The 27896-nt window shown below is 58.7% G+C and overlaps 1 protein-coding gene across 3 annotated transcripts; it reads left to right on the top strand.

Annotated features, from left to right (window-relative positions):
• The first annotated feature begins 211 nt into the window (after window positions 1-211).
• Window positions 212-27848, top strand: ZXDC (ZXD family zinc finger C). 3 transcript variants are annotated; one of them, XM_068558615.1, is made up of 11 exons: window positions 212-1073; window positions 3239-3391; window positions 3480-3558; window positions 4604-4734; window positions 8253-8423; window positions 11127-11776; window positions 12630-12692; window positions 13292-13376; window positions 25414-25538; window positions 26255-26356; window positions 27347-27848. In XM_068558615.1, the coding sequence occupies exons 1-11, from the start codon at window positions 218-220 to the stop codon at window positions 27431-27433; spliced, it is 2502 nt and encodes an 833-aa protein (XP_068414716.1). In that variant the 5' UTR covers window positions 212-217; the 3' UTR covers window positions 27434-27848. The 3 variants fall into 3 exon arrangements, with proteins under 3 accessions (XP_068414716.1, XP_068414717.1, XP_068414718.1); XM_068558616.1 differs by lacking the exon at window positions 12630-12692; XM_068558617.1 differs by lacking the exons at window positions 12630-12692; window positions 13292-13376; window positions 25414-25538; window positions 26255-26356; window positions 27347-27848 and having other exon boundaries at window positions 11127-12622.
• Window positions 27849-27896: the final 48 nt, after the last annotated feature.

Here is a 27896-nt window from a genome sequence, read left to right as displayed (position 1 = left end):
GCACGGAGCCCTGACGTCACGCGGCCCGGCAGGCCCCGCGCCCCGCCCGCCGTTCCGCGCACGCGCGCCTCGGGCCGGCTCCGGCGCGCGCCGGGCTGCAATCCGCGCCGGGCTTTGGCGCCGACTCGCGTGCGTAGCGCACGGCGTCGCGCTCCGCGGGCGTGCGTGCGGGGTGGCGTTTCCGGCGAGGCGGTGGCTGGACGCGCAGCGGCCCAAGATGGACGCGCCGGCGCTGCTCGCCGCTGGGGCCCCGGCCCCACGCGGACCCCAGCTCGGCGGCGGCCCCGGCCGGACCCGCAGAACCCCGGGCTCCGCGCACCGCCGCCTGCTGCTGCTGCGGGACCCCGAGGACGGCGCGCAGGAGCCGCGGCGCGGGGAGGCCCGGCCGGCGGGCCCCGGCGGCGGCGACTCCTTCGTGGTGCTGCTGGAAGTGGCGCGCGGCGCGGCCGAAGCCCCGGGGCGGCAGGAGACCGAGCCCGAGCCCGGCGCCGCCGCGAGCCCGGCCGGCCGCCCTGCGCAGGTCCCCGGCGCCGCGCCCTTCGTGGGTCCCCGGGCCGCCGGCGGCCAGGACCTGCTGGTGCACTTGGAGCGCGGCGTCCTCGCGCTGGCCGCGCCGTCCCGCCGTCCGCCGCCCGGCCAGGAGGCCGCCAGCCCGGCAGGGGCCCGCCGCGCGTCCGCCGGCCCCGGGTACCGCTGCCCCGAGCCGCAGTGCGCGCTCGCCTTCGCCAAGAAGCACCAGCTCCAGGTGCACCTGTTGACGCACGGCGGCGGCCAGGGCCGGCGGCCCTTCAAGTGCCCGCTGGACGGCTGCGGCTGGGCCTTCACCACGTCGTACAAGCTCAAGCGGCACTTGCAGTCGCACGACAAGCTGCGGCCTTTCGGCTGCCCGGTGGGCGGCTGCGGCAAGAAGTTCACCACCGTGTACAACCTCAGGGCGCACATGAAGGGCCACGAGCAGGAGAGCCTGTTCAAGTGCGAGGTGTGCGCCGAGCGCTTCCCCACGCACGCCAAGCTCAGCTCGCACCAGCGCAGCCACTTCGAGCCGGAGCGGCCCTACAAGTGCGACTTTCCCGGTGAGCGGCGCCGGCGGGGCGGGGCGGGCAGCGCGGCGTCTCTTCTCCCGCTCGGGGTCGCGGTGGCTCCCGAACCCCGCCTGGCCGCGAGGCTTGGGCAGCAGCTGGGAGAATCTCGGCGCCCTTCCCCGGCGGCTTCCGGTGAGCGAGGCCACCAGGTGTCTTCCCGGAGACGGGAGCTTGCCTCAAGCAGGTCTCGCTCGTCACTTAGAAAAGCTCCGTCCGGCGTGTAGGCGCGTGCCCCGGGCTGCAGGGACGCAGGGCCACGCGGCCCAGGCGAGGCCTTAAGGCGCCGAGGGGATGATCGCGGGGGTGCGGTGCATCCACTATTGTGCCGTTGAAAGCGTTGTTTCCTTCGGGCTTCACAGTTGCGTAAAGTTCTGAAAGTCGTCTTCATCTTTAGACGGAGAGACTCTGGGCAGGTGGATGCAGTGGGCGGAGGGGTCTTTCTCCGCTGTGAGTGCCTCTGACCTCTCCCCCGGGATAGGCAGCTCTAGCACGAGAGAAGGTTCCCGCCTGGGAAGGAGGGGCTGCGGTGCGGGGGCCACGCTGCAGAGCCAAGGCAGGGAATGGGGGCAGTGGGGCGGGCTGGGGGCAGGGTGCCCGAGGGCCTCCCAAGTACCCTTCCTTAAAAGAGAAGCGCGAGTGTGTGCCCGGCGACCCTGTTGATGCGTCATGGACGCGGAGTGCGCCCCTTAGAATGTACGTTATGAAGTGTACTCACATGTGGGATTTTGAAAGGGCGGAAGAAAATTCACATGTCACCAGGTTCCCGTGTTTTCTTCCCATGTGCCCTGGCCTGTCCTGTGCAGCCCGTCTCCGTGGAGAGCATGGCTGTAGGCCACTGATTCCGAACGCTTGGTCCCGCATTCGGAATCTGACGGTGGTCTGCGGACCGCCCTCTAGTAAAAAGCTCAGGGGCCATCCTTCTGAGCATAGTACCAGGAGGATGAGGGGTCCAGCCTGCTTCTGGGCACGGGGTCACCCCGGGGGTTTTGAGGTGGGCGGGAGCAGGAGAGGGACCAGTGAAGCTCCGTGGAGTGTTCCAGACCGGAGTGTCCTGAGGGGTGACCCAGGTAGAGGCAGTGGGACGCCGAGGAGGCTCCAGGTGGGAAAGATTGCAGAGCTGGCTCAGGAGGCTTGACTGTCGGTTGGGGGAGGGTGCTTCTTGCTGAGGCAGAGACCGACTCAGCCTGTTCAGATCTCCCTGACGGAGTGTGAGAAGACACCAAGGCCCGAAATAAGGAATGGCTGGGGCTTCTGGGCATAGACAGATTTATGCCCGAGAGGAGGATTGTAAGGCACTTAGGAAGATCAGCGTTTCCCAGTTAAGTGTCGCTGTGGAAAGCGGGACTCCCTGGGCTGTCCTGCAGAGTGCTGTGCGCACCTGGCAGCACCATAAAGGCTCAGAGAAGCGCTGCAGCAGAGACTCCTGGTAAGCATCTCGTAGCCTTGTGTTTTCTGCCCTGTTTGAGCGCTGAACCTTTCTGTCAAAGGAGAACTAGTGACGTGCAAAGTCTGGTGGCTCAGCCGGGCTTGAAGATGCAGGTGGTGGGAAAAGGCCATGTGAGCGAAGATGACCCCAGTGACCCTTGACAGAACAGGGAACCCCGAGGAAATGGACCAAAGGGGGAGAGAAGGTCGCTGCCAGAGGCCGGGCTGCCAGCCGCCAAGGACGTCCGGGAGGGTGTTTATGAGGGTGGGGGATGAGGCCTCACTCCCACAGGTGAAAAAGTCTCAGGTGTTACTGCAGTCGTTTGCAGCCCTTCCAAGCTCAGCCCGACCAGACGGAATCTTGTTCCTTAGTCTCTGATTTCTCTCGTTGGGTTTATGGTCTCACGTGGGCAACCTGGGCAGTTGAGTTCCCACCATGTCCACAGGGTCTGAGCTACAGAACTGGGGTCAGGGCTGTGCTGGAGGACTTTCTCTTGATCTGGTGCTTTGTCTCCGGGTCACATGGGGACAGGTGGCCTGTGTGCACCCGTGGGCTGCCCTGAGCCACCCCTACTTAAGCTGCAAAGGTCTTCACTGTCTGGAGATGCTCCTTAGTCGTCCTCCTCCCCGTCTGCCCCAGTGTACGCAGCGCCCTGGGGTGGTGGCTGGTTTAGCCGTGTTCTGTGATTTTCGTCACGCCAGTGAGCAGGGTTTGTGTTTTCTCTGTTCAGGCTGTGAGAAGACGTTCATCACGGTGAGTGCTCTGTTTTCCCATAACCGGGCCCACTTCAGGGAACAAGAACTCTTTTCTTGCTCCTTTCCTGGATGCAGCAAACAGTATGACAAAGCCTGTCGTCTGAAAATCCACCTGAGAAGCCATACAGGTAACGAGCCGGGGACGTCTGGACCCCATCTGCTGTCGGCGCAGCCCACATTTGTAATCACGTGGTGTGATTTTTTTTCTTTTCTAAGGCGAAAGACCTTTTATCTGTGATTCTGACAGTTGTGGCTGGACCTTCACCAGCATGTCTAAACTCCTAAGGCACAAAAGGTAACCTTTACATTTTGGTTGAATTATCAGTTTTGAAAACAGGTGAGTTGTTTGTTAGTAGTAGAAGCCTATGGATGGAATAATCTTTGGATTTCTTTAAGTTACGAGAAAACAAACCAACGTGGATAACTTAGAAAATTCAGAAACCTTATAAGAAGAGAACCACACAGAATCTGATCATCCAAAGTCAGTTTTTTCTGTGTGTACTTGTTTTTAAGTTTAACTGGTATACTTAATATGCAATTTGATATTTAAAAAAAATTAAGGTTATAGATTAAGCCTTGGTCGTGTCTTTACAAACTTTCCGCCGTGGTGATGACGCCTTGGAGGACTGGGCCTCTGTGCAGGTGACACTTGGCGCCTGGCCTGTGTCCCTTGTTCGCCCTCTCAGCAGCTCTGACACTGAAGCTCTTGTTCTCCTGTTTTTGTATTGTTTTATACATTTATTTATTTTTATTTATGTTATTTTTGGCTGCGTTGGGTCTTCGTTGCTGCACGCAGGCCTTCTCTAGTTGCGGCGAGCGGGGGCTTCTCGTTGTGGTGCGTGGCCTTCTCTTTGTGGTGGCTTCTCTTGTTGCGGAGCACGGGCTCTAGGTGTGCAGGCTTCAGTAGTTGCAGCCTGTGGGCTCAGTAGTTGTGGCTCGCAGGCTCTAGAGCACAGGCTCAGTAGTTGTGGCGCGTGGGCTTAGTTGCTCCGCGGCATGTGGGATCTTCCCAGACCAGGGATCGAGCCCATGTCCCCTGCATCGGCAGGCAGATTCTTAATCGCTGTACCACCAGGGAAGCCCCTTGTTCTCCTGTTTTGCATTGGGAGCCAGAGAGGTTGGGTGCTTTGTCTGTACTTGCACGATTGGGATCTGAGGTGTCTGCTTAGAGAAAGACTGTGTGTATGTGAGGTGAGGTCCCCTGCGGTGTGGACAGCCTGTGTAGGAGCGGGGCGGCTGAGCAGGGGAAGTGGCTTCATCAGGGTCCCTGGGAGGCTGCTCCTCCGGAATGGAACACTCTGGCTGTGAGTGGTCACTGTCCGTTGCTCTCTGTCCCGCAGGAAGCACGATGAGGACCGCCGCTTCTCCTGTCCCGTCGAGGGCTGCGGGAAGTCGTTCACCAGGGCCGAGCACCTCAAGGGCCACAGTGTCACCCACCTGGGCACCAAGCCCTTCGCGTGTCCCGTGGAAGGTAGGTGTGAGCCGGCCCCACGGCCGCCTGGACGCTCTGCGTGGAAGTTGGCTTCGAGGTGCGTCGTGTCGGCTGCGGCGTGAGGTGGGCTCGGCTGGTTTTAGCCGGTGGCCGGGTCTTGGGAGCAGTGTGTCGGAAAGAGCAGATTCAGAGTCAGGCCCCGGGACTCTGGGCCCTGCGGGGGGCGCTCTGCTGAGTCCCCTCTGGGTTTGATGGTTGTGAGGATTCACTGACAGAACATGTGAAGAAAGCCCGTTTCGGCACGTGGCACGTGTCTCGGACTCAGTAGCCGTGGCTCCTCACGCTGTGAGTGGACAGCAGTGAAGCCAGGCTGGCGATTTAGAGGCACGATTCCGGGTCGGCGGGAGGGTTCCCTCGGGGTGTGAAGTTGAACCCTGGCTCCACCCTCCCTGAATCAGTGACCTCAGGCAAGGTTCTCTGGGCTTCAGTTTCCTCACCTGGAGAAAGGGATCCCAAACACCCACTTCCAGCTGAGCAGTTCCTGGAATGTAGCCCAGGTGGTCTAATCAGACACAGACCCGCCTCTCCCCAGGGCTCCAGTTGGGGCCGCAGGTACACAGCTAACGTGCAGGGCGCTTGGCGCACAGAGGAGGTCACCTGGAGGGTTCTTGGGGTGGGGGAGTGGCTCCCAGGAGGCAGGGGCAGTGGAGGCAGAAGGGCCGGTGTGGGCAGCAGGCTGAGGGCTCTAGGCGGGGTGATGGGGCCATAGTGGAGGTTTAGGCCGAGTCTGGGGTCCTGGGCAGGCGGTGGGAAGGGAGGACGGCGTAGATGGCAGAGGCGGGAGTTAGAATGCACGGTGCCTGGCGAGGGTTCAGGAGCGGGTGCTGTGGAGGAGGTGGCGGCTGGGCCAGCGTCTCAGCTGAGACGGGGACACGGGGCACAGGTAGGAGGTGGGTCTGGACGCCTGCGTTCCAGGTGCCCGCGGGCTTTGCTGGCATATGCTCAGGAGGCGGGGCAGCGGGCTGGGGGTGGGGCAGACCACGCGGGGCGGTCCTTCAGGCCGGGTCGGTGCGGCCAAGGCGCCTGCGTGCGGCTCCCAGCCCTGCCTCTTCCCTGCTTCTGTCCAGTGGGGGTGGGGGGGGGCTCCGCTGGTGAGGGAGTTTAATTAGGGCTGAGAGGACTTCAGTAAGCGCCACCCGCTGCTGGCAGGTCGCGGCAGGAGGCCTGCGGCCCAGCCCTGGGAACTGCCCCGCGTGCGGGCGGGCAAGCAGAGGGCGCCCCGGGAGGGGCCCGAGGAGGACGCGAGGGGCCAGGTGGGCACTGGGCCAAGAGAGGACGAAGTTTGGGAAAGGAGGCAAGTGGGCCGGTGAGAGGAGCTGAGGGGCCGCGGGCAGCTGGCGAGGCCTGCCGGGGCGGGGCGGGGGGGGGGGGTGCCCTAACCCCGGCGGGTGGGCGGGGCGAGGCGGGAGAGGCTTGTTCCCGCTTCCCTCCTTCTTGAGGGGTTTGAGGGAAAGAGGAAGGGGCACGAATGGCGACGGAGGAGGGAGGTTTTTTCCTTTTGGTGACTGCATCCTTGAGAGCTCTGCGCCGGTCTGACATAGAGGGTGACCGGCAGCGCTTGGTCAAGGGTGTGCTTTTCAAGGGAGTGGCGGTGAAGGCGGGCTGGCGGAGGCATCCCAGAATCCTTTTTCACGTGTGCTGAGAGTTGACAGTTTTTGAGTCTGGATGATTTTACCATTTTCTCTGTTTTTGTAGGCGTTTGAAACGTTCTTAATAAAAAGTTAAAAAGCCGCCACTCCCCGCCTTTTCCATAGCAGTAGCAGGAGGAGGAGAGGATGGGGAGGGGAGCGCGGCAGCGAGTGTGTACGAGGGTGGGCTGAGGGCGGCGTGTGCCTGGTGGGGCTTCTCTGGGCCTCCAGCCTGCTGTGGTCCCCGCGGGAATGTGGGTGGGAGCTGAGCAGACTCCTGAGGAGTTGGGGTTTGGAGGGAAGTCTGTCTTTGACAAGTTGCTTCTGCCCTTCCCCTGGCGGGGTGGTAACTTGGTAGAAATGCGTGGGGCTGTGTGTGAATATCCTTAATTTGTAAAGCAGTAACACAAGTCTCAATAGATTATGTTGTAATTAGGAGAACGTAGTCGTTGACACACGTGGAAAAATGGTCCTACTCCTGATCATCAAGGGAAATCCAAATTAAAATGATACCTATCTTGTTCCCTGTTGAATTCGCAAGTATCTCTACAAGTGGAAACTCCCCGCTGGCAGCAGCGTGGTGGACGTCCCTGTGGTGGTCGACCCTGCCCTCGGGAAGGCCGTGCGGTAGGCGGCGTGCTCAGCACCGCCGCCGTGTGATCAGCCTGGAAGTCTCTGTGAGGGTCCCAGCTGGGAGGGGGTGTGGAGCACAGCACGTGTGGCGACGGGGCCCCCGGGGGCAAGACCAGAGGTGTCTCTTCTCTGTTGTGTTTCCCAAGTGCCCTATTCTGAGCCTGACCTGGCAACGGGTGTGAAGTTTTGTTTGAAAATGAAATCAGTTCAGAACTGCTCTCAGGGGTAGCAGAGCCCTTACCGCCGTGGCCGTATCCTCTCTGCGTAGCCTCTTTTCCTGACGTAGCCCTCCTCCGGGCCCCGGGCCCCGGGCCCCAGCGACCCCGTCGCCTTCCCTGACGTGCTGTAGCGTGACAGCGCTGTGGCGTCCTTCCTGGGCGTCGTGAGTACCGTGGAGGCCGCGCTTTACGGAAGGGGTCGAGACGGCCGTACGCGGGTGGGGCCGGTCCTGCAGCGCCCCACAGCCTGGCCTGGCAGCCCCTCGGCCGCACCTCCCTGCTGTGGTGGCCACGCCGCCCGGCACCTCAGACGTGACCTGTCTCCTGAGACCTTCCCTCCTCGGGGTGGGGCTCTCCTCTGCTCCCGGAACGCTGGGTGGCCCGACCCCGGGCTTCAGTCCGCCTGTGTTAGGACAGCTGGCTGCTTATGTGTCCCTACCAGGTGACGAGCTTGTGGCTGTCAGGAACCCCTCTTCCCTCCTGTGACCCCGCCGTGCCGAGCTCCAGCGGTGGGATGTCGGGGCGTGAAGGAGGGTGGCTGTTATCTCTGGGTCTGCCTGTTTCCCTCTGCCCCGGGTGCGTGTCTGCTCTGCGGACTTGGGCAGGGCCAACTCCGGGCTCCCCTCCTGCCCCTGATTCCCGGCCATCTGCTCGGCCCGTCTGGGCAACAGCTCCTCAGGGGCGAAATGAGAGGAAGTGGCGGGTCTGTGGGGTGGTCTCCAGCCCCAGATGTCACGGGGTCGCAGGTTTTCTTCCAGTAGCAGCTTAATGGAGGCGGTCAGCCTGACTTGAGCGGTTGAGGGATGGAGTTGCTGATGCAGCCCTGGTGGCGGGAGAGGAGGCAGGCCGGAGCTAACTTGTGCAGGTCACGCGTCCTGTCTGCGGCCGATGCGGGACTTCAGGGTTCCTCGTGATGCTGCCTGAGGGCGCTTGCCGGGGGCAGAGCGGGGACGTGCCCTGTCTGGGTGCTGCCGGGACGGGGACCCTCAGGCTAACACGCGTCCCTCTCTCTGCCCAGGGTGCTGTGCCAGGTTCTCCGCGCGGAGCAGCCTCTACATTCACTCCAAGAAGCACCTGCAGGACGTGGCCGCTCCGAAAAGCAGGTGCCCGGTGTCCAGCTGCCACAGACTCTTCTCTTCCAAGCACAGCGTGAAGGCCCACGTGATCAGGCAGCACCACCGGCACCCAGGTCGGCCCCGCTCACGGCCCTGAGGGCGCCCAGCGTCCACTGGACGCGTGTCAGGGACGCAGCGCGATTCGCTGCTTCCTCGGCTCCCAGCCCAGGGACCGCAGCTGCCACGCTGCGTGGCCTCGTGGCCTCTCTTCTGCCACTTCCTGCCTCTGAGCCTCTCACCCGCCCTGGTCTCTGAGGGGCTTCCGTGGGGTTGGCCTCCGTAGCCTGGTCTCCTGAGTCTCTCCTTGTGACCTCGTCCTGTGTCCCGAGCCTGCCCCGCATCGCGTCCGACCCCTTCAGCTCCTCCTGTCCGTCCCACCGCCTGGGAGAGTCCTTGGAGACAGGACAGAGCTGTTTCCGGACGTCCTGGGGGCAGAGCGCGAACCACGACGAGCCCAGAGGGGCGACTCTGGGCACACGGACCTGGCTGTCCTGCTACCTGGGGGCCTGGGACTGAGAATCCCGCCCCGTGCACCGGCCCCTGGGCGGGCCTGAGGGTCTGGGTGGCCCTGCGGCTGCCTCTCCCTAGAGCCGTCCCAGCACCGTGCTCTGCGGCCCGGCAGGGCCTGGAGGGTGAAGTCCTAGCTGTAGTTACCTGAGCAGCTGCTGCCAGGCCCTGCTCAGTGCCACCTTTGTGACAGGCCTGCCCGGCCTCAGGCATAGCCACTTGCCCGCTGTGATCCTGGGAGGGGCACCAGTACGTGAAGCACGTGTTGGGTAGGTGATGGGGGGTTGGTCCCGGGCCCTGCATTTATGCTGTGACATGGTCTCGTGTCAGGTAGGTCATCAGGGGTGTGTGTCCCAGGCCTGGCGTTTATGATGTAGCACGGTCTCTTGTCGGGCAGGTGCCTGGGGTGCATCCCAAGCCCCACATTTATGATCTGACGTGGTCTTGTGTGGCGTAGGTGACTGAGGGGTGGCCCAGGCCTGGCATTTATGATGTGACGTGGTCCCATGTCGGGTGTGAGACGGGGTCCCAGGCTTGCCTCCTGATAAATAGGTGCCTGGGAGCATCTGTTTATTGTGGACGGACTCTGCCAGGCCCTGAATTGGCTTTTCGGGTCCCTCTCACATTGGTCCCGGGTGGGGCTCACGTTGGCAAGGACGTGCTGGAGTGAGGTCACGCTGTGGCCTCATGCTGGATGCTCTGTATTAATGTTTTTGTTTAGTGATTTTTGAATGTCTGGCCCTTGCACGTTGGCAGGTCTCCAGTAAATATTTGTGGAATCAGCAAGATGCTAAATAGGAAATTTATGAGCACACTGGTATCTGTTTGCCTAGATTATTATTGATTTTTTCATAGGGAGCTGAATCATCAAGATTATCAAGGAAACTTTTGAAAAAGAGACATGTTTCCATTTTTAGTTACTTCAAAGCGTCACTGCCCTTTCAGAATGTTCCCTTGGTACTAGATGATTATTGAAGCAATGATAGGTTGATCCAGTTCTTAAACTTTGAAGTAATACGACAGCTGCAGATGATACATTCTGAATTTGGTTGTCGTTTATTTACTTCTGGGGGGGCGGCGTCTAGAGTAGATTTCTTTCATAGGTTCACGGTAGAAGCATCATAGGCACTTTGACGTGGCGTCCACAGCTGGACAGCGTGAGCTTGGGATTAGCTCAGGGTTGGGAGGGAGGGATGGTGCCAGGCCTGGGAGCGCCTTTCCCTCTGGCCGGGCCTGGGTGTCGGAAGCCGCAGGAGAGGGGCAGTCAAGGCCTCGTTTGGCAGCTGTGCCCCAGTTCTTTGTGCTTCCATTTTCCTGTTTGCTTGGTGCCTGGTGAGCCCTAGGATTTGGGTGATTGGGTGTCCTTGTGTATGAACCCCCAACTTGAACATTCATTGAAACTTCTTTACACTGTGGTCGCGTTCATTATTCTCCCAAGGGTAATCTGATTACTTAAAATCTTAATTGAATAACAATTAAGTATTGGGAGAGCGCTGCGGCAGCAATTAGGTGAACGAGGGCGGCTTGCTGAGGGCCAGGCCCTGTGTCTGCCGCTCAGGGGCACAGACGCTGGAACCCACGGCAGCGGGGGCAGTGGAGCCTGGAAATGCAGCAGCTCCATCCAGGAGGCCACGGCCAGGCCTGCGGAGTGCGGTGTCTGACATGTGCTCTCCGCAGCCCCCTGGGGGCGCCCTGCTCCAGCCCAGAGGCAGGCAGGCCGGCAGGCCAGATTTCCCCCACTGTCCGTCCCTGCCCTGCGCCCTCTCGTTCTGGAGAGGCTGCTTGTCGCGAAGTGGGCAGAGAGCTGGGTGGGACGTGGACCCACGTAGCTGATGCCAGAAATGACAGGGAGCCAGGGTTCGGCGTGGCCTGAGGCCTGCAGGTGTCTGCTCTGCGAGAGTGCTTGGTCTCCTAGGGTGGCTGCTCGTGGTGGAGTGAGCTCAGGGTTTGAAGCCAGTAGGACTGGGGTTCGAGTCTTGCCTCTTCCCGTCACTGGGCGGTGTCTTTCGGGAGCGTCGTTGACCCAGGTCATGCCCGCGCTCTGGGGAGATGCCCGTGGGCTCGAGGCTCCGGGCAGCGTGGACAGGGCGCCTGGCGTGTCCCCCACGGCGCCTTGCTGCAGAGCGTGGCCGCCTGCAGGGCCAGGCAGCGGCCGCAGGAAGAGCCGTCCTTGTCCCCTCGGTGGTCGCCTGCTCACGTCTTGAGCACATACAGAGCTCCCTGGTCTCTGAGGGCCTAATAAGGTCACCAGAGTGTTCCTTCCTTTTCAGACCTCTTCCCTCCACTGGGAGCTCCAAGCGCGCTCGCGCCCAGCAGTGACCTCAGCAGCCCCAGCCAGAGTGAGTTCAGCAGCGTGGACCTGGCGGTCCTCTTCTCCGACACGCCTGGCGACAGCGGTGGTGCCCCCAGGACCTCCGACGGGGCGCTGCGCACTGGGATCCTGACTGTCGATGTGACTTCCGTGAGCTCCTCTCTCGGGGGGGGCCTCCCTGCCAGTCAGGCTGCCTCAGGGCCCATGGGCCCCCTGGTCTTGGTGGCCCACAGTGACGTCCCACCGGGCCCGGACAGGCCCCTCGTCCTCGGGACGGCAGCCACGGTTCTCCAGCAGGGCAGCCTTGCTGCAGATGACGTGCAGGCCGTGGACGCAGGGGCGCTGGGCTGTCTGGTGGCTCTGCCCGTGAAGAGCTTGAGTCGGGACCCCCAGGCTTTCACCTCTGCGAGCGGCCCCCAGGGAGACGACAGTGCCCCTGAGCTGCTGGTTCCCATCAAAGTGGAACCGGACTCGGCCCCCGGCCCCGACGCCGTCAGACAGCAGGCGTGGAGCGGAGGGGCGCTGCGGCCTGTGGAGTCCAGCCCTGCAGAGGAGCTCGGACCTCGGAAAGACGCGGGACTTGGTGCGGGGACCGGCGGCTTCTACTTGGTATGAAGTGCTCTGTTCGGTCACGTCTCACACCCGTCGTGCGGTGTTCTGGATTAATCTACGTGCAGACGTTTCTTAGGGGTTTGCGAAAGGATGGAGCTCCTGCCTACAAATCTGGAAATCTGAGTTCCAGTCTCGAGTCTGGAACGGATTAGTTTTTATGACCTTGAGCAAATCACTTAACGTGTCTGAGCCTTAAATTCTCACTTATTTCTAAAATGAGGGGCTTTGGCTACATGATTTCTAAGGTCTTTTCGAGTTCTGTGATTTGGTGGTAACGTGTCTTTTCTTGAAAAACGCTGGGGTATTTCATAATGTTGAAACGTTCTGTGTTTGAGCTTATCACGTAATAGCAGATCCTCAGACGGAGTCGTGACCAAGAGGAATTGTGACATCAACTGTCTCTTAAGGCTTAATGGAAACTAAAACCATGCAAAAATTTTTAATTTGAGTTAAGAACAACAAAAAAAGGGAGTGGTCTGGGAGCCTTTGTCTCTGGAGGGTTACAAGAGCACTTCTCCAATTGCGAGGCTTGGCAGTTAATATATTTTAACGATATTTATGTCAGTTATACATTTAATATAATTTAATTTAAAGTAATTTAATCAGATTCTTAAGAGAATGTCTTTCCTCAGCCTCAGGTGGGAGTGATCAAGTAGGTTTTTCTTTGTGGTGCAGGTTAATTGATGGTGATGTTTGTATTCAAAAAGTTAAATCTTAATTTACCATGATGTAAAGAAAAGTTACTCCTTTGAATCAGCGTCCTCTGTGAGGGATGCGGCAGTGGCCTAGGGCCGGCGGAGCGCGAGACTGACCCTGACCCTGACCCTGACCCTGTCCGTTCTCTCGCTAGCTGTGTGACGTGAGCCAGCCGGGCATCTGTGAGCCCAGAAGGCGCGTGGCGAAGGGGCCGCAGGTACGCCCGAGCCTCTCTCTGCGGGGACGAGGGTTCCACCGTGTCCTCGCTGTGCGTCCGCAGGGGTGTGGCGCCCCCAGTCCCGTGTGCGTACGTCAGGTCCCTCGGTAAACGCCCCGGTTCAGTGATGCACTTACTGCTCTGCTTTGCCGGGTGAGACCCGGAGTGGAGCACCTGCCCTGAGCAGCCTCCGTGGGGCACACGGCCTGGGCCCCCGGGGTGGCCACGCGGGCGTGGTGTGACACGTCCTGAAACCCGGGGAGGGGCCGCAGTCAGTGAGTCCTGGTCACTGAGGACACTGGTTCTGTGTTTCAGACAGCAGAGCGGTCTGCAGTTCACTTCAAGCTGGTTTCTGTGTAAAATATTTTAGTACATTTTAGACTTTGAAGGAATAAACTTTGCTTCCCTGGATAATAAAATCACGTGTATGGTTCCAGCTCAGACTCCGTGCAGCGGTCGCTGTCACTGGATGTGGCATTTGATTCTCTGAGCCTTTGCTGGGGTCTGTTCAGGAAGCAGACCCCGCGCTCAGTAGGTCCCCTGCTCCCCTCCCTCTACTGTTTGGGTCCCGTGACTGATACGCTTTTCTTTGGTCTCAGGAAGGCGGGGGCTCAGCAAGAACTGATTCCCGAGCCGTTCAACTAGCCAAGGAAAAAAAGCAGAAAGGAGCTGGGAGCCACACAGGTGAGGCTGTGTGCGGGGAGGGGGCCGGGCGCGTCTCGTGGGGCCCCCCAGGGGGCATGTGGTGCTGTGGATCCCCAGTGCAGGAACGCTGCTGATTTTAAAGTGTCGGCGTCTTGTTTGAATTTTTAGAAAACACTAAGTGGACCAGACAGGACCTGCTAGTTTGTCATCTCCTCCATCCATTCCTGAAAATGGGATAGCGGGCACAGTGCTTAAGGGAAACTGCAGTCAGTCCCTTTGTGAAGGTGACGCTGAATTCTTCAAATAGCGTTATTTTGTAGATTTCATTTTATAAGAAATATTTATCTAAAATATATTTTAAAATGTCAGAAGGTATGTAGGATTAGCCGTATACCATTTTACATCTTCTTCTTCTTAATACGACAGCGTCTTATTTCACGTAATGGTAGCGCCCTCCTCTCTGGGGCAGTAAATAGTGCCCCCCGGCGAGCGTGGGCCCTGTCAGCGTTCGCTGTGCCAAGGAGGGCCAGCCCTGCGGCTCCCGAAGGCCGGGGGGTGGGAGCTTCAGAGATGGCGGCGGCAGGCGGTGGTGGCGTCCACGAGGGCACAGTTGGTGAGGGGCCGGGGCCTCAGCTCCGTGGAGGTGGAGCTGCTCTGGGGCAACATCTGTAGAGAAAGTTTTGTTTTCATTGTTTTTGTAACATTTCAGCGTTATCTTTTTAAAAACAAGGACACTTAAATACACGCCAGGCACTGTCATCACTTCTTTAGGAGTTAGCGGTACATGTTTCCTTAAAGTCAATATCTAGCCAGCGTTCCCATTTTCAGTCGTTTCAGATGCCATGAATGTTCTTATACCTGTTTATTCTAATCAGCCAAGTAAGGCCCGTATTTCCTGTTGGTTGTGGCACGTCTGGGGTCTCTTTCACATTCGTAGCCCCGCCCGTGTGTGTGTGCGTGTACGTGTACGTGTGCGTGTGCGTGTACGCGCGTCCGCTGGAGGCTGGGCAGTTTGCCCCGTCGGGTTGGCGGGTCTCGTACTTCAGGGTAACAGGTCGCTCTGTCTCCGCGTTTCCTGTAAACCAGTCGCTCCGGCTGGAGGCTTTGCTCTGACTCGACTTAGAGCCTGTGGGGCCCTGACGGCCGGCCCAGCCGCGGACGCCCAGGGTCTGGACTGTTAATCGCCAGGCTGCAGGAGGAAGCTGATGTCTTTCCCATTTTAAGCTAGAATACTTCTGCTCATACAGGAAAGCCAGCAGAAATGTCTGCATTTGTCTCTTAATCAGTTTTCAAAATAACGAGCTAGCTGGTTTCTTTGCATCCTCCAGGGGTGGTCAGGGTACTTCATACGCTCATTGATTTAAACATCCTATCGACTTTCAAGGGAAATAGAAATCTGGAACCTGTCCAGTATGCAGCCTTCAGACGTGAAGGCAGGAGAAGAGTTTCTTCTTGGGGTGTGTAGGCTCACCTTTGCACCACGTGACCTTGAAAGCCCTCTTGTGTCCCGTTAACAGCTGAGAGGTAGAGGAACATAGATAGAGACCCACAGCCCCTTTCCCAGAACCCTCGGGGCCGGCTGTGTGTTTCCCCCGACCCTTTACTTTGGTGGAATTTTAGACTTGCAGAAACACGCTTCCATGTGTGTTGTCCCCAGTTGTGGTGCCCTCCACCCAGCCTCCCCCGTGTGGATGTGTTCCGAGATCACGTGTGTCCACAAAGCTGGGGAAGGACCGGGGCCACAGGCCACTGATGGGCTCAGACTTCACGTGCACGTGACGGTCCCCTAGGGCCCTCTTCTGCCCCGGCTCCTGGGTCAGCCCCTCGGCCTCTTCCTCTGTGTCTGCTCCTCGACCTTCCAGATGCTCCTGTCGAGATGCTGGCCCTTCGGTCCAGGGCGTCCCTCCCTTCGGGTCTGTCTGGTGCTTTCTCTGGATTGGACCAAGGTTGTGTGTTTTGGGGGGCCCAGAGTGAGGTGCGCTTGTCCCTGCATCTTCTCGGGATCCACGCAGTAAACGTATTGGGGCAGAGCTGACATTGGCCCCTGGGTTAAGGTGGGGTCCGCTGTGTCCTCCGTGGTGAAGTTCCTGGTTTTCCCTTTGTCGCGATAAATGTCCGTTTTGAGGTGGCTACTTTGGGCTGGAGTGCAGACCTGCAGGATTACCCCACTCTCACACCACCACCAAGTTTGAGGGTCCCTGTGACTCTCTGGGTTCACGAATTCTCTAGAAGGGCTCAGAACCCATGGTTATGGATTATCGCAGCAAAGGGACACACAGTACAGTTGGCTGCGGGCAGAGGACACTCCCAGCGAAGCTACCCGCCGCCCCGTCCCTGGCGCTGTGGTCGGTGCTGACGGCCCCACCCCCTCCGGAGGCCGAGCTGCCCCTGTGGCCCAAGGCTGCCGCCCCGAGTCACATTGTCAGACTGTCCGAAGGGGCCTGTCTGCCGGATGGCGCGTTCCAGAGGCCTCGAGACTCCTTCCCGGGGGCTGGGCCACGGGGCAAGGTTCGCCCGGTCCCATGCTGCGCGAGGTCTGTTCTCCTCACCCGCCCGCTTGTTCCGCGTGTGAGGACAGCTTGGCCTGTGCTGTCGTTCCTGTGGTGGTCTAACGGCGATTTTCCATCTCCCTCCTCCTGTGCGTGTGTTAATTAGAATTTTCGGGAAGGAACAGTTGTCCCTTCTCTCCCCTTATCAGTTCAGTCAGTTATATCAGTACAGGCTTAAAGACGTTGACTTTATCTTTTAGCGGAATATAATTAGTGCTGGGTTATAATCGATACTGTCAGGGTTTATTTTGCTGCTCGAATTGTTCCACCTTTGGCCGCCGGCAGCTCTTTTGGTTGCATTCTTATGCCCTCCTGCCAGGCCCCATCATGGTTCTTGGGGGGCACTCCCCTCACTTGTTGGCACCACCAGGCCCAGCCCTGGAGCAGCCGCTTCTCAGGGCGCCCGTTCCCACGCCGGGCGCGGGTTGTGCCGCTGCCTGTTGCCCCAGGGCGCTGCTGCCTCGGGACGCCCGGCGGGCGTGCTGGGAAGTAGATGCATGCACGTGAACCCACGCTGCTGTGCTTCGGATTCAGAGTGTGTTGCGTTTTAGGGTGGCAGTGTGGCACGCACATTCCGTACTTCTCACCACGCCTAGTTCTGGTGTTGGCTTTTCAGTGAAACGCATTCACTTAAGTGAGTCAGTACGACTGTAAGCTGTCTTCACGTGCTTTCGGGTCGCATGTTGCTGCTACATTCTTTTTGGCACCAAACTTGGGAGAAACCTGGGTTTGGGGGCTTCCTGGGTGTCGGGATGTGGTGTAATAGGTCCAAGAGCAGGGAAGCTGCAGGAGCAGGAATGTTGGCGGAGTCGTGTACACACAGTGGCCTCGCGGTGTCGCCGAGGTTCAGTGCAGTGCGCCCGTTCGTTCTTATGGAATGTGTAGGCTGAACGATTTGAAAAGTGGACATAGGGTCTAAAATCCAAGACTGTTCCCATTGGGTTGCTGTTGAGTGCTGAGGTTCCCCCCTCAAACCAAGAATATTTTCTCAACGTAAAAGAGAAACTTTTATTCTTGAAGCTGACAGTTAGCAAAATAAGCTTTAAAAAAGAAATGTACCCAACTTGACAACTGTGAACGGATGTGCACTTTCTGCCCTTTAAGGGCAGGGAAGGAGGGAAAGCATGGTGCCCACCGGAGGAGGTATAGCCAGCAGAACACACACGTCTTGTGTGGCAGTGAAGACGTAAATGAGTGGGACTCCCCCACCGTTCTGACTGAGGCAGAAAGCAAAATCCCAGCCACACGATGTCCAGGAGAGACATGTTGTGGACAGGAGTATTTAGAAGGTTAGAATTGAGACAAGATAAAGCAAAACAAAAAAGAAAAATTACAAAGCGGGGTGTTGATACTAATATCAGAAGCATAGAATTCAAAGAAAAACAATTGGGCAGAGAAGGCTTTCCCTACGTTTGGTTGCTGTTCACACGTAATCAGCAGTCTTACCGTGACTTGTGACCGTTTGTATGAATATTTATGTGAAAACGTACAGTATCAAACAATATGAAGTAAACACAGTTGGAACTCCAGGAGAACTGGATAAAAACCTAGCAGTATTGGAATTTGTTAAGTTAATTATTTGCAGAACAAGCAGAAAAAATAAAGATGTAAAATATGTTTACCGTGGGATTAGTAAAGTTGTCGAAATAGATTCTACTCCATGACGGTGGAATATTTATATAAATTAAACTGAACAAATCAGGCGTCAGGAAAACCATAGCAAAGTGTAGGAAAAAACAGCTTGGTAGTACACGTTTTTGACCGTAACGTGGTAAAACACAGTAATAATCACTTGGAAAACAAAAGAAAACGTAGTAAAAACTCTTGGGTGAAAGAAGAAATAGGAGCTGGTTAGAGACTTCCAGGAGGAGCAGGTGGCCGTGTGGCGGCGTGAACTTGAGCAGGCAGCCTCTCGGGCCCCAGCCTTCTCCTCTGTAAAACGGGCAGAGGAGCACCTGCTGAGGTTCCCGCGGGGCCGGGGGTTCCCGAGGGGCTGGGGGTTCCCGCGGGGCTGGGGGTTCCCGAGGGGCTGCGCTGGGCTGAGGCGGGTGCAGTGCCTGCAGCCCTGGAAGGTTGGTGGTGGTGGTTCTGTGTGGGAGGGGCGGGTGCGCCGAGCAGGGCGCCTTCCTCTTGAACAAGGAGGAGGGGCTGAGTCTTTCAAGATGGAAACAGAACAGACTAAGATGAGTCAGAAATCCTGATTTTGACGCTTAAGTGTGAAAACCTACTCAGATTTTTAAAAAATCTGTGTGGGCCAAACAGAGCAGCCTTAAGTGGGTACAGCTCCTGGGCTGCCATTTGCTACATCTGTCTGAGCAGTTTTACAAAGGATAAAGGGGAAGCCTAAGTGAATTCCACAGATTCAGTGGAAAGTAAACAGAAATCCTCTATATACTACGTGATTATAAGTTGGAGTCCTTGCAACAAGATGCGTGATTTGCCAAGAAGACAGAAATCGTCATTACTCAGAAACCAGCGGTTGGACGCCGTGGATGGAGTGAGTGTTTCTGGGGCTGAGCTGTGGGCGGGTCTGCTCCTGGTGGAGGCGCGGTGCCAAGGGGCCTCGGGAACGGGAATCGCCCATGGCCTGGGCGTCTCCAGGATGGTGACTTCTGAAAATAGAACGCCGCTCCCCAGAAAACACACTTGGGGTTCGGCAGCACATTTGGTCTGCTGTCCCCCAGCGGGTTAGGCAGCCTGAGGTGATCGCGGTAGGAAGTCTGCTACTCAGGTCTCAACAGTGAAGGGTCCCTGAGGAACGGTACTGTCTTCTCAACAGATCCTCTCTCTTTATTCTAAAAATTGGTTTCTGTTCCTGATGGAAATAGGAATGGAAGGAAGGTTCTGTAGCCAGAAGCCAACCCCACCCTAACGGTGGGTCACCAGGAGCAGGCGTCCTGCTCGGACTCACCGCCGTCGTCCCCTTGTGTCAGTGTTGTCCCGGAGCTTCTGGCCCTTGAAATAAACTGAGAGGAGTGAGCACGACTTGCAGGGAGGGGACAGACGGTGACTCAGAGAAGAGAACCCGGGAGGATCCCCCGGAAGGTGACGGGGCTGAGATGTTGCCCAAGTGCCCCGTTTCGGCCGCAGCAGTGCCCTTTGTGGCCGCAGCTTGGAGGAAGGACAGTGGAGAAGGCGCCCGTCACAAGGAGGACATTTCCCAAGTGGGCGGACCTGAAGGGGAGGGGACAGAACTGGCGTGGGACGCCGCGGGGAGGGGCTCCTGCGATCACAGTGTGTCAGGAGGCGTGTGAGCAGCACGAGCCGGTCCTCCACGCGTCGCAGGCTCGCGTAGGGCAGAGGCCTCGCATGGACACACGCGGTGACGGGCAGTCCTGGCGAGGCCCGAGTCCGGAGGGTGCGCTCAGCACAGGCCCTGTGTCCAGAGCGACTGGCTGGGAGCGTTTGGGGAACGAGCTCGGAGCCAGCAGGAGGCTGGGCCGCTTGGGGCCTCTGGGTCACCGTCAGAACTGGGCTCCCGTGAGAGCGTGATTAGAAGAGGGACGAGGTATTTTCTAAAGGATCGTTCCACCTGTTCTTGTGAAAATAAACCATAGGGACACGGAGCAGGCAAGGAGAGCCAGGGGGCTTCTTGGGGTCCCCCCACCGAGGTCAGCGTGGCGCCGGTGAGGGTGCCCCAGGCAGGCGGGGCCGGGCCGCTGAGCACACGCTCTGAGAAGCGGCGAGGGCAGCTCTGCCCGTTCCCGTGAGTGCGTGAGGGCCTCGGGGGACCCTGCGACCCAGGCAGGACGCAGACTGGGCGGGGGCGCGGGGCTGGAGAGCGTGCGGGGAAGGCCGTGGGTCTCGCCGTGCGCTCACGGTTTGCGCTCACAGACCGTCCGTACGGGCCGTGGGAGCAGATTAAGGAGAGCAGCGGGCAGGACCGTGTGTGCTTCAGGCCCCGGCTTTGCGGTTGGGCGGAGGACTCCCGTCCGCGTAGACCGCCCCCTCCACCGGCCCTGGGCCTGGCTGGCCGTGCGCCCCGCAGGCCTGCGCGGTGGATGGCCCTGGCTCGCTCTGGGGGTCCGTCCACCTTTCTGGGTGGGTCCTCACCTTGCCCTTCCCAGCGGGACCGGCTTGGCCTTCCCGTCCTGGGAGGTGGGCAGGAGGAGGGGACCAGGACCTCGCTCGTGCTGTGTTCCTTGGCCCGTTCCTGCGGGGCAGCCCTGCCGTGGTTCTGGCCCTGTGTGCTGTCCCCCTCCTGGACTTAGGGGTGGCACTGCCCTCCTGAGGTGCTGCCCAGGAGCTGTGCCTTAGTGCACCGTCACCCGCGTCCCTGTTGCCCGCATGGAGCCCCTCTGGGTGCCACACCACGGTGTCCCTGCGTGCCACTGGGCCCCGACCGACCCCCAGCGAGAAGCACCTTTGAGGGGCAGTGATGTTGCGGCTGCTTCTGTGACCGCAGACCTCGCTGAGGGCCCCTCGGCCCCTTGGTGTGGGCAGGGTGCCCCTGCTCCCTCATCAGCGCGTGTGGGTGTGGGCTCGCCTGTACGTCCCTGGAAACACACACGCCTGTACTCGGCGCACGGCCAGCAGCGTGAGCTTCGGCACACGGGTGCCCCGTCCCGCCTGGTGTCCCACAGAGTTCCTCATAGACGAGGGCTGGTCCTGTGCCCTGCGTCCTGGGCCCCCCCGACCCCGTTCCCTCTCCACGTCCTCACGGCAGCCTGAGGCGTGGCTGTTGATGCCCCATTTTCTGGGTAGGAACCTGAGGGGGACGGACCCCACGGTGCAGGCTGCAGAGCCTTCAGGGGCCTGGCGGCACCACGTCGCGCGCGGGAAGGCCGTGTCTCACCAGCCGCGAGTGAGGCGGATGCGGTGCTCCCGGGGAGCCAGCACGCGGCCCGGACGACGGCCTCTCTCGGGTTGGGGTCGGGGTGGGCACTGTTGTGTCCTTACCGATGCCAAACAAGGCAGTTGATAAAAGTCATTATGGCTGATTTTTAAAAATCATAAACCTTCATCCTTAGGAACCAGAAAGATTTCCCTAATAAGCAAGTCAGACTGGCAGCGTCGTTTCCCATCACAGTCGGGAAGAGGCAGCCGGGCAACAGCACAGGGGCGTTAGGCACATCTGCGGAAGTTCGGAGGAGGGTAGGTACGTAGGGAGAAGCGGTCATTGCTTTCCGATGATGGTTATAAACCCAAGGGAATTGACTCCAGTCATTTAGAAGTAAGAGGGAAGGATAGGTAGCTGATTGCACAACGAACTTGCAAATATCAGATTCTAGCTTTTCTATTAGAATAATCAGAAAAAAAGTAATAAAAGACAGATCTCACTCACAACGGCATTAACAGTAACAAGGTGTCTCGGGACCCCCGGTGACAAGGGCGCCAGGCCTGGATGAGGCCTGCTCAGGGCCTCCCCATACTGGCTTGAAACGCTCTGCTTCTAGTGTTGACTTACGTCTTTTATTCAGTTCCTTGAAAATCCCAAGGGAACTTAAAGCCCTCCGTCAGGCTTCAGTTCCTGTGGAAGATGAACTTGGTGAGTCTCTTGGTGCGTCTTCAGGAAAGAGAAGTGGTGGGAGGGCCCTGGGGGCCTGAGGCGGGCTGGCCCGTGGGACACTGGGCGCGGAGCAGAGCGTGGGGTCTGGTGAGTGGCTCTGGTGACGCTGGCTTAGGCGGGGAGAAAGGAAGTGGCTTCTTACTCACTTGGCCTGTGCTCCACCGCCCTGGGAGACCACGTCCTTCGTTTTGATGGTAGTCGTTTTCCATGTGTATAAACTGCACGTATATCCTTATCTGGAAGAATGGAAGAAATGATACAGTACTCTGCTCTTTCCTGTTAATAACGTGAACGTCTCTCCTTGGGAATGACCTCTTTTTGTAGCGCATCTTCTCGACAGCTGTGTAGGACTGAACACGTCAGAAACTGAGAATTCAGCCCCAGTGCCTCTGCGTCCACGCTGTGTCCTGTCGGATCTCCTTCCTCGCAGGAATGGAGGGAGCGATCCCTGCAGTTTCTTGCTGTGCTCTGTGTCTCCGACGAGGAACCCCAGTGGAGAGTGACCACGTGGTCCCCCTGCCCACTGGGCATGAAGGGCAGGTTCTGCGGCGCAGGGGTGTGCTTGCGAGGGCCTCGCGGCGGAGCTGGGGTGGGCGCGCACGTGGTCTGAGCTGGCTCTGTGCTGCCGGCCTCACCTGGTCTCGCTGGGCTCTGGAAGGGGAGCTGGGGGTCCCGCAGTTCACGGATGGGCCAGGGGTCTGGCATGCAGCGTGGAGTCTAGCTCACCCTGCCGTTTGAGGCCCAAAGAGGATGGTCTTTTGAGGTCTGCTTAGTGGAAGTGTATCTGCTGGCTGGATTTACTCTCCTCTCCCTTCCTTAAAGTCACCCAGCACAGATCAGCGTTTTGGATAAATGTGGAGAATACTCAGTTCAGTGTGAAGATTGCCTGCCTGGTAAGAGTTTGTGGATTTCCACCGTGGAAGAGGAAGTTTGATTTTTCTTTTGATCGGCTTGTTAATTAAATGAGTCACGTTACGTTTAGCGCCGCGGCATCTTTTACTGGTGAGGACTCGGGGCTGCGTGGTCGTCGTGGGCTCCGTGTGGCGACCCTCGGTTTGCGTTCGTGTGCCTTCAGGCATCCGCAGAGATGGACTTCTCCGTCACGCTCAGGCGTGGGGTTAATTTGAGGCCGTCTTGGGTGTCGATGACACAGTACCCGACGGCACAGTCTGTCATTTGGGGTCGTGTAACGGAACACCCACCGCGATGGCTCGAGCAGGGAGTCTGGGCGACGCCCGCTCCGTGGGGGTCAGGGTCCCCTCCTCGTGGTGCCGACGGCGGTGCTCTGCCTGGGTCTTGGGCATGAGGGGCCTGGGGGACCCCAGCCTCCATGCGTTCTCTACTAGCGTCGCGTCGGGGGCCACTGCAGGCCCTCCTGCCCCTTTCCCTCCACAGACGCCCGCTGTGTCTCCACCAGCCTCACCACACCCCTCGGGAGAGTACGGAACAGGCCAGGGTCTTCCCGAGCCCCTCGGCCAGGCCCCGTGGGTTGGTCCGGGGACGAGCCCTGTACAGGTGGACGTGGCCAGTTTGCCTGCCCACCCTCCGGCAGGCCTCCCAGGGGCGCGTGTCGAGGTGCTTGGAGTTGGGGCGTGTGGTGGGCCCGTGGGAGGCGCACTTCCTTGGATACCCTCAGCTTCCCAGCCCCCGCTGCTGCCACGGGACGAGCTGCTGGAGGAGAGGGTCCAGGAAGGCCAGGCGGCACAGGCGCCCGCACGGGGGCCGCTTTCGGCTGCGGGCCTCCTGTCCCGGGCCCGGTCGTTACCTGGACGGGGCCGGGGGGGAGCCCCGGGCGAGAGAGAGCCCTTCACGCCAGCGGCACTGATGCCTGTAAATGTAGCCGTGGGGTCTGTGGGGTCACCAGATTCCCAGACACTGGATTGAAGGTACACGTTGAAAAGAGGACTTAGGTGATTTCTTTCAGGTTAAGTGCGTGCTGATACGGTAGTTAAAACTGACTTCGCTTCGTCTTACTGACAGTGATATTCTAGTTACTCGCTTTTTAGCAGCGTGGACCTGTCTTCCGTTAAGTATGAAGGAAATGCGGAATCGTGATGTGTAGAAAAAATTAGTGGGGTTTATTTCTGATTTGTACATGTGATTTTTACTTAATTTCCCCCTAGTTGAGTAGCATACGTGCCCACATTCATGAATGAAAGCAAAGCTTTGATCGTAGCTCTCGTTTCACAGATAACTTAGAGCGAGACCCACACAGCTGGCACTGAGTCATTGCAGCGTAAATAAGGAGAAATGGCTCAGATTGATCTCATCTTTATGCTGTGTGACTACATAATGAATATTAGATATACATCATTTAAATCTTGCCTACTTTTAAAACTGACTTCAAAAGATGCATTATTTGGTGCCTCCCTTAACTTACTCCATAGTGGTTTCATGATATTCTTTGAAGCGTGTCTTGGTATGTTCATTTGGATTAAAAAATGAAGTCAGACCCTTCAGCAGAGTAAGGCTGACCGTGCTACATGGGCTTCGTCCAACATAAATGAGCTGAATCTTCAGCTGCACAGTTGGGATGAAACTGTACTTAAAGCACGTGAGCATTTTATGAAAACATTTTTTTAGTTGGCAGGAATGTATGTTGAGCAGTCTCAGTGCTCACGCAGACACGAGCCACCTGGGAGCAGGCCGGCAGTGCACTCCTCTCGATACATTGTTCAGTGTAATTTTCCTTTTAATATTTTATAATTATCAAAGTTTAATGTGTCTCATTTTGACTGGGTTTGCGTTTCTGATAATTGCAATGGTAACTCACTTTTTCAGATGAAGGATGTTCACTTCTAGAAAGTATATTTAAGAAAACTTTAAAAATAAGTAAAATTTCAATTTATGTACAGATTTGTATTGCGGGGAAATGTATGAGGGTGATAAAAGACTTGAAAGCATAACAATGATTCAGGTAAAATTCCAGAGGTGGCTGGAACAGCACAGGCCCCAGGAGGACGGGGGGCGGGGGGGGGGGGGGGGGGTGACGACGACATTGAATTCCTCCCTGTCGAAGGGGAGGGAGTGAGTCCTGCTGGGAGCAGCAGGGGCCAGGCTCCTGGGGCAGGCGGAGAACTGGGGCTGGACCCAGAGGACACACGTGGAGGGGAGTCTGCAGCGAGACCCCGGGGATGGGGCCCGCAGGCGGGCTTGTCGGGCAGCAGAGCCAACCGTGCCCGTCAGAAGGGAGACAGAACCTAAATAGCCGGCCAGCCTCTCGTGGTCTTCATCTTTAACTTGAGGTCAGTTAGACATTTTCCTGAGGACATGTTTTCTGGAAGTAGCAAGTCGTTCAGCCTCACTTGTTCTTTTGACGTTGTTAAATTCAACCACATTTAATTGAGTGCTTTCACTGAGTGAGCTTGTGTGCTGCTCACCGTAAGGTCGTCTGTGGGAGGCCGTTCCCCTGCCTGTGTCCACCCAGCAGTGGCAGCGCCTCCACCCCCGGTGCTCGCTGTGCGCTGGGCTCGGCCCTGCACCCTGAGCACGCCTGCCTGGTCCGCCCTCCCCACGCTCTGCAGTGGGAGCCGCAGGCCAGAGCTCAGCTCACCTGGCCAGGGTCAGGGAGAGTTGGTGGTGGAACCAGGGCTGAATCCAGGGTTCCTGTGTCAGAAGAACCCTTTCTGGGTGTTAGGATGTTTTCTTTCTTCTTTGTGCTTAATTTTTTTAAAAAGCATGTTGTTAAGAAACCAAGAAAGTGATGATTTTTGCCGAGGAAACTGGGCAGAAAGAGCCATTTAGCAGGTGCTGAGGTGCCGGTAGGGGGGCGCGGTGGGGGGGATGCAGCTGGCTTCCCTCCCTTCTTTTTCCGTGAGCTTGGTCGTGCTCCGTGTGTCAGGGACCCCGCGTGCCCCAGGCTTGGAGGGTGAGGAGGAGTCCACCCTCGAGGACGGCGTGGCCTGAGCCGTCTGTGCGGAAGACGTGAGAGCCTTGCTCAGCTTCTAAGCGGAGGCCTGGTCTCGGCCTCTTCCCTCTGGCTGAGCAGCCGTGAGTCTGGGGGCCTTGTGTGTTTCAGGAGCCGCGGGGCCCGCACTGAGCACGGGGGAAGGTGACGTCCGTGCCGGCCCGGGAGCCTGGCTGTGGGGCAGCCTCGCAGTGCCCGGCGTGGCTCTGCCGTGCGTCCAGGTCCAGCTGCTGCAGGTAAGAGCCCGTGAGCTGTCCCGCCCCGTCGTGCACCCCTCCTGTCCGTCACTCCACTGTGTCCACGCTTCCCCTCGGGCAGGATTCGCATTCCCCGTGTCCAGCTCCCCTGCAGCCTGCCCTCTGCACTCCGCCCCGCTCCTGCCCGAGGTCCCGTGGCCGCGTCGCAGACAACTGGCAGTGCGTCTGGCTCCTTGCTCTCCTCACGGGGCCGGGTGAAGGCAGCTGGGCTCATCCTGTGCCGGGATGCGCCCGGAGGAGGTGGCCTTTGTGGAAATGGTGCTGGGCTTGTTTCTCTCTTATTTTCTCTGCCGCACTGAGCCCCTCAGGGCAGGGCAGGGCCGGGCCACCTCTTGGGCTGCGCCCGGGCCAGCGGGGACCTGCAGCTGCTCCCACCTCCGTGGCTCTGGGGACACGGTCACCTTCAGCCTCGCTTTGCAGGGGCTGAAAGATGATTTGGAAGGGCTTTGGGAGAGAAGAGGTTTAAACGCTGAGGGTGTGTAGCTCTGACCCAGCCTCTCTGAGCACCTCTGTGTGCCCGGCTCTCGGGCCGCGGGGCCGTGCATCTGGGCCTCGAGCTGGGCTCGGGGGAGGGCTCCGGTCACCGCTGGGCCTCAGGCCGCCCCCGGAAGGCGGGTGGGCTGGTTCTGCCGCGTCTCAAGGTAGCGGGACTCCTCGGGCCAAGGTGACTGAGCCGTGTGCGCTTGCCTTCCCAGGATGATCCCTCAGGGGACGTGGTCTTCCCGTTGGCGCCCGGCCCGCAGCCTCCCGTCTCCCAACCCCTGCTTGCTGTCGATCTGCCCGTCTACGTCCTCCAGGTCTGGATGCCTCTTTGCTCTTTGGGTTTGTTGAGACTCACGAAGCTTCCGGCTTCCTGAGGCTTCTCCCTGAGGTGGCCTTGCGTGGGACTCGCTGGGTGGTGGGTTGCCAGGGTGTTTCTCCACTTTGTGGAAGAGGTGGCTAAGGGATCGAGACATGAAAGGTGGAGCGTACGGCTGGGATTCACTCGTCACAGTAGATGGGCTGGAGTTTAATACGGTCTTCAAGGGTCGTACGTTTAGAATTGTGGAAGTTGGGCTGGCCGGATTTTAGCCCGTGGGGAAATAGGCTAAGCTGAGTATGGGTGGCAGTGGATAATTGAGATTTGGGTATAAAATAATGAAGTGTGTAGCTTATCCAATTTCAAATGTGTATGTAAGAAACAAACAGTAATTTTGGTTTTCTTAAGTTCAAATTGGGCTGTTCAGCCTTCTCCATCACGTTAGAAGTGAATGCTGAACGGAGCGCGGGGGGCGGGGGGGAGGGTGAACTGGAGTGCGTGCGGTCACAGCGTCCGGAGGGCCTCATGGCCGTGCCCTCCAGCCGTCGGGCGTTCCTCATCTCAGGGTCGTGTACAAGTGAGCGGGGGGGGGGGGGGGGGGGGGGGCGCCGTGGCCTGGAACCTAGTGCTGACAGCCGTTCCCTGCAGGCTGCGGGTCGGGTGGTGGTGGCGTGGCCACGTGGCTGGAGCCCGTCCGCGCTGATGCCGCGGACGGCAGCTCGTGACCGTGACTCGGAGTGGGGGGCGCTCCCGGAGCGAGTGGGGAGGGTCAAAGGTCAGGGAGGACAGTCCCATCTCTGAGGAGACCCAGAGCAGAGGACTGAGTTCACCTTTGCTTAGTTTTGTTGATACTAAAATGTTTTCCTTCAAGGAATATATGCTTAAAATAGGGGGAAAACGAGTGTTTTCCACGAAGGGAGGCCAGGGGCGCGTGCGGGCCTGCGCTGTGCTGCGGTTGCCGAGCTCACCGCTGTGCTTGCTTTCGCAGGAGGTGCTCCCTGCAGCCGGAGGGGCCGCTGGGCCCGAGGACACGTGGAGCTCGGGCAGCACGGTCGGCCTGTGGGCCCTGCAGTGAAACCAGCTCTGCCTGGGCCGAGGGCGCCGCTTGGAAGGCTGGCCTCGTTCTTCAGAGACTTTGGGTACATTTTCGCAAGTGTTTTTCTTATGTTTTATCAGGGACCCGTTTGGGGCCGTACCATCCTCTCAGGGCAGAGCGTGCCTTTTCCCGCTCGGCTGTGCACGCGGCCTGCATCCGCCTGAGCTTGCTGCGTTTAAAAACGGCCGCCCAGGGAAGAGGACGGGGCTTCCGCACTGGGCGCAGCGTCTGGCTGAGTGCGAACAGGCTGTCCCCGCCCTCGGCGGGGGTCGCCGTTGGGCTGGGGTGGCACCGGGTCTCGCGGCCTGGTGTCAGGGGAACGTGACGGGTGATGAGGCCCCCGGGCCCTGTCGCAGCCCCTGCACAGACCAAATATAGAGTTAACCCTTCCATAGTGATGATTTTTTCTGAGTTCTGTATTTGGGTAGTAACAAACATCTAA

Source organism: Eschrichtius robustus, chromosome 12, assembly GCF_028021215.1.
Source record: "Eschrichtius robustus isolate mEscRob2 chromosome 12, mEscRob2.pri, whole genome shotgun sequence".
Classification (NCBI taxonomy): Eukaryota; Metazoa; Chordata; class Mammalia; order Artiodactyla; family Eschrichtiidae; genus Eschrichtius; species Eschrichtius robustus.
This window is presented reverse-complemented; position numbering and strand designations above follow the sequence as displayed.